Here is a 4,705-nt window from a genome sequence, read left to right as displayed (position 1 = left end):
GGGGCAGGTGTTTGAGTTTCCCCTTTAAGTCCTTCCCTTCTTTTTGTGCCTGTGACCTAGGACTATTTTCTCCCAGGTTTATAGATAAGCCTTTCTCACTTTAAATCTGCTCATCTTGTTTGTGATCCAGAGGACAGAAAGCAATTGCACTAAATCCTTAAGTCTGTTTGCATACAAATGGCACCTTCTAGGCCTGGTTTACATTACCCAAGCAAGTTTTGTCTGGGAAATTCACTTCCAGACTTGCACATGGGTGTCAGTTTTCATCAAGGGTGAATCTATTAGTCTCCTTCATTTCCTGATTACTCAAGGCTTTATCAACTAGAAGGGATTTAACTTGCTTGAAGGATAAGCAATCCATCCATTTCTCCAGATATGGTGAATTTTCTCTCTGAATCTAGCCAGACAAGCACAAAACCCTCTGATAGAATCACCTGAATGGGCTTTGCTAATTCCTGGGCTTTCATTGAAGGCCAGAAGAGTCCGTCTTAGGAAAAGTTACTCCTCTCTATACTGAGACTAAAGAAGTATGGCCGAATGTTCTCTCTGTAAATTAACTTTAACTATTGTTTAAGGCATACTCCATAATATATTTGAGAAACTAGGAGTTAGACGGATTCCCTGATAAACAGACAGGGAGCAGGGTCAGGACTTCCAAAGTGGAAGTGTCTTCTTCACCTTTCTGATCGGAGACAAAAACCTGGGAGTTTGATTTTTATTTTTCTATAATTTTTTATTTTCACATTTGAACACACATGTTAAATTACATACTGTGTAATCAACATCATTCCTTAGGAGTTTAAAAGAGGCTTTTGAATCTTTTCATTACAACTGAGTAGAATTCCTTTTTCAGTTTCTTTAGAGTTGCCGAACTTTTTTTTCTGTGCTTTTTATACTGATATCTAACTTGTCCACTTTGGTTGTAAGCCGGTCAAGAATGTCGTCCTGCTCCTCAATTTCCGTCTGCATTCCTAAGGCTATGTTCTTGAGTCGGCCCAGTCCCATGGACAGCTCATCTAGGTTGCTGTCGATCTTCTGGTGACAGGCACGAAGGCTCGCGTTCTTTGGGTAAACATCAGTAGTCACAGCAGAAGCGGGCTCTTTGGGGATGGGGTCTTCATCATTAAGTCTTCTGAGGTTTGGGTGGCTAGCTTGGTACTTGCTTTTCTGCTCTCTACCTGTATTTATGGCTTCTTTCAATCTGCTGCTGGGCTGAGGGGCAATGCTGCCATTCTGTTCAGGTGGAGTCTCTACTGGTTTGGATTTGAAGTAGTTGATAAATCCTCCAAACACACTTTTAAAGCTGTTGATGTGTTTCTGGCTTGTCTTCAGATCCTGATCCATCTTGTCTACCATCTTCTCGGTGTGTTCTAGGACTCCTCGCTGCCGGACCAGCTCCTCAGAAGAGGCGACTCCGACCTTCTCCGATTCAAACGTGAGGGCCAAGGACCTGCTGGTGCTGGCGGCCGTAGCCTCGGCCCTGCGCAGCACCTCCTGTCGCAGGTACTGCTGACGGTCCATGGGCGCGTCGGGCCCGTCGGGCGGGTCGCGGGCGTCCTTCCACGGTGACGGCCGGGTGTCCTCATCTTCCACGTCGTCGTCGAAAGGATTATAGCTTTTGGGGTAACCGGACATGGTGTCCGCGACGGCCTGGACCTAGGAAGCAGTAGAGACGACCAGGCGTGAGGTCGACAGCCCAGTTGGGCTGACTCGGTGGCAGCCGCGCGCGCCACTTCCGCCAGGACTGGCCGGCAGCCCTGCCTCCGGAGCCAACCATCGCACCGAGCGGCCGAAGGCTTTCTATAAATTTTTTAATGAGTTATGTATTTTTATTTTATGTGCATTGGTGTTTTGCTTGTATGTATATCTATGTGAGGGTGTCGGATCCCTTGAAATTGTAGTAACAGACAGTTGTGAGCTGCCCTGTAGGTGTGGGGAACTGAACTCTGATCCTCTGGTGTGAGCAGCCAGGGCTCCTAACTGCTGAATCATCTCTCAACCCAAACCCTTAAATTTATTCTTGTTGGTTTCCCTGCATGTATGTCTGTGTGAGGCTGCCGGGTCCCCTAGACGTGGAGCTACAGACAGTTGTGAGCAGCTATACTGCAAATTGACTCTTTTGCTCCTTTAACCACGGAGCCCTGTCTCCATCTCTAACTTTAAAACAAAGGCTTCTGAGTCCCAAGCCACCCACCTTTACCCCCGCCCCCATCTGCTTTGCAGAAGGTCTTTTTCTCGGTGTGTCTGCAGCAGGTGTGTGTGTCCTTTTTCTCTGTGTGTCCTCACCTCCAATAGCTACTTTTTTCACCTGCTGACTCTGCCTGCTGCTACCTGTGGTGTCTGAGCTCTCTCCAGTGCTACCTGCCACGCTTGAGATTTTTCCCTGCCTTTTAATTCTTTAACTGACAGAAAACAAAACTGATCCTAACCCTTAAGCTGTATCACACTGATACACTTAGAAGATCTGGGGGAAATCTGGTTCATTCAGTCTCATAACACAAACCTAAGAATCATCCCTTGTGTGTGAGACCAACTTTATCTCTTCATTGATGTGCACCTTTAAAAATACAAACTTTTAGCTTTTCTTTCTGGAAGAGGCTGGCTATACTGGAATAAGAGCCCACTAATGACTCCATTGGTAGATTTCCTCAGCGACGTGTTTATCGTTTGTATGATAGGGGATTTCAATTTTTAACCGGCCTTGTTCTTTTTCATTGATTCTCAAGAATTTTCAAGCCAACTCTAATATTGGCAACCTGGCTTTGGCTGCTATAAAGAGCTTTAATGCATGGTTTGAGATCTGAATTCACACCTATCTTTGTTTTATGACATCTGATTTATTTCACTTCCATGACAAATTGGTATGGGTGAGAACTTTGCATGTTCCCTGTACCTTCCTTAGCCTGATTTCTGCTTTGTGGTGAGTTTGTTAATCTCCAGGCATTTGAATAGGAACATGGAGATACACGAGGATAATGAAATATAACAAGATAACAGTACATATAAAACGCCATAGTTAATGACTTGTGAAACAAAGCAGCCTCTATTTCATCACAGATCAACTTAATGTGGTATAATAAATCTGAATGCCATTGTTTCAAATAGAAATGGGCGGAAGGAGGATTCTTAATAAAGAACACATGATAATCGTTCTCTCTTTCTGTCTCCGTCTCTCTATTTCTCTCTCTCTCTACTTGTTAAGTTCAGTTAACTTCCTCAATTAATCAAACAAATAAACAAGACATCAAGACATCACTGCTGAGTACAGATCCTATTCCTGAGCCAAACTTCCGATTTTCTCATTGGGATTGCAATTATTGATTTTTGTAATTGACTAAGGCCTGGGCATATCTGGATATGAATTTCTTAACTAAAGTGGCCCTCTTATAATTTTCAAACAGCTTTTCACAAAGGGATTCAGCATGTTGCATTTATATATGTGTACATCTCAGATAAGAATAATCAATGAAAAAGAGAATCAGTTTGAGAGGGAGTAAAAGGGAGGGCAAAAAGGAAGGGCCAGAGTGAGGAGACAAGGGAGAGTTAGGAAGAAGGAAAGGGAAGGGCTGCGGGTGAGAGAGAGAGGATAGGCACATCATGTAGAGTAAAGTTGGACATTTATTAGGTGGGTTATGGAGGGGAAGGAAATAGGGGAGAAGGGGGAGAAACAGAGAGACAGAGACAGAGAAGGGGGAAACAGAGATGTGGGGAGAGATGCAGAAGCTGGGGACTGACAGAGAGAGGGACTGGGAGAGAGAAAGCTGAGGTTGCAAGTAGGAAGGGAGTGGGCGTGGTTTGTCTCTTAAAGAGACAGAATTACAAAGGGGAAGTCGTGAATTATATTTTAATTTAAAATATTTTAAAAATGAAATAATGCCCATCTAGAAGGAAGAAGAATAGACATGAGAAGAAAAGGCTGGTTTTCCCCACCAGTTGTGTCCTCCTGATACTAACTACTTTGTTCCCTCTCCTCAATGGCATTTCTCATTATCCATTAACTCAGCTTTCTCCAACTGGGAAGCAGATAAGGGATTCCTTCTCTAGCATCTCACATCTTTTTGTGCCTGCATAAACCCAGCATGACTGCCATGGCTTCTGTGTGAATTTAGCTGCAAGCCTTTACCCAGTAATAACTTCACAACATAGAAACGCAAGGGTGTTTTTAAAAATTAATCTGTAATACATTTTATTAACATCTTGTAAAATTTTATAGAGACATATAATATATTTCTTCATATTCAACCCCCCATCAACCCCAACCACTCCTTTTGGTACTTCAACGTAGAATTCACGGAAATTATATACTAGAATAAAATTTGCTTTCTCTTAGCTGTTAAAATCAAATCCTAGGAGAGGCTGGGAATGGAATTCAGATTACACATGATACTTACTCTGTGAGGCTTTGGGTTCATTCTGTTGGTTTTATCCTATTGCCCAAAACCAGTAGCAAAGGAAAAGGATTATGGTGAGGGTTGGGGAGTCCATCTCGTAGGAGAACTGCAAGCACTTGGGGTCAATATGATTAGTGGCATCAGGGGCCAAGAGAGTGGAACTTTGACAGGATCCCCAAAGGAAATGAAGGTGCTATGTTAATTTAAGCTAAGCAGCAAAGTTAGTAAGAAAAGCCCAGGAATTGAATACAAACTCTTTACCAATGATGATCATTCTTTTTTTTTTATTTTGCAAATTAAGCAACCAAGGCTCA

At 43.1% G+C, this 4,705-nt stretch overlaps 1 protein-coding gene across 1 annotated transcript; it reads right to left on the bottom strand.

Annotated features, from left to right (window-relative positions):
- Nucleotides 1-746: 746 nt before the first annotated feature.
- LOC126502747 (synaptosomal-associated protein 29-like) lies at nucleotides 747-1,693 on the bottom strand. Its single transcript, XM_050143977.1, has one exon. It carries the CDS (start codon nucleotides 1,633-1,635, stop codon nucleotides 859-861), a length of 777 nt encoding a protein of 258 aa, XP_049999934.1. The 5' UTR covers nucleotides 1,636-1,693; the 3' UTR covers nucleotides 747-858.
- Nucleotides 1,694-4,705: the final 3,012 nt, after the last annotated feature.

Source organism: Alexandromys fortis, unplaced genomic scaffold (genome assembly GCF_014885135.2).
Source record: "Alexandromys fortis isolate MF-2015 unplaced genomic scaffold, M_Fortis_MF-2015_v1.1 scaffold_1, whole genome shotgun sequence".
In the NCBI taxonomy this organism is placed as follows: Eukaryota; Metazoa; Chordata; class Mammalia; order Rodentia; family Cricetidae; genus Alexandromys; species Alexandromys fortis.
The sequence above is the reverse complement of the archived record's forward strand: the minus strand, read 5'-3'. Positions and strand labels throughout refer to the sequence as shown.

What these genes read in the sequence shown, in the direction of transcription:
- LOC126502747 (XM_050143977.1), bottom strand. Translation starts at nt 1,635, where the DNA reads ATGTCCGGTTACCCCAAAAGCTATAATCCTTTCGACGACGACGTGGAA.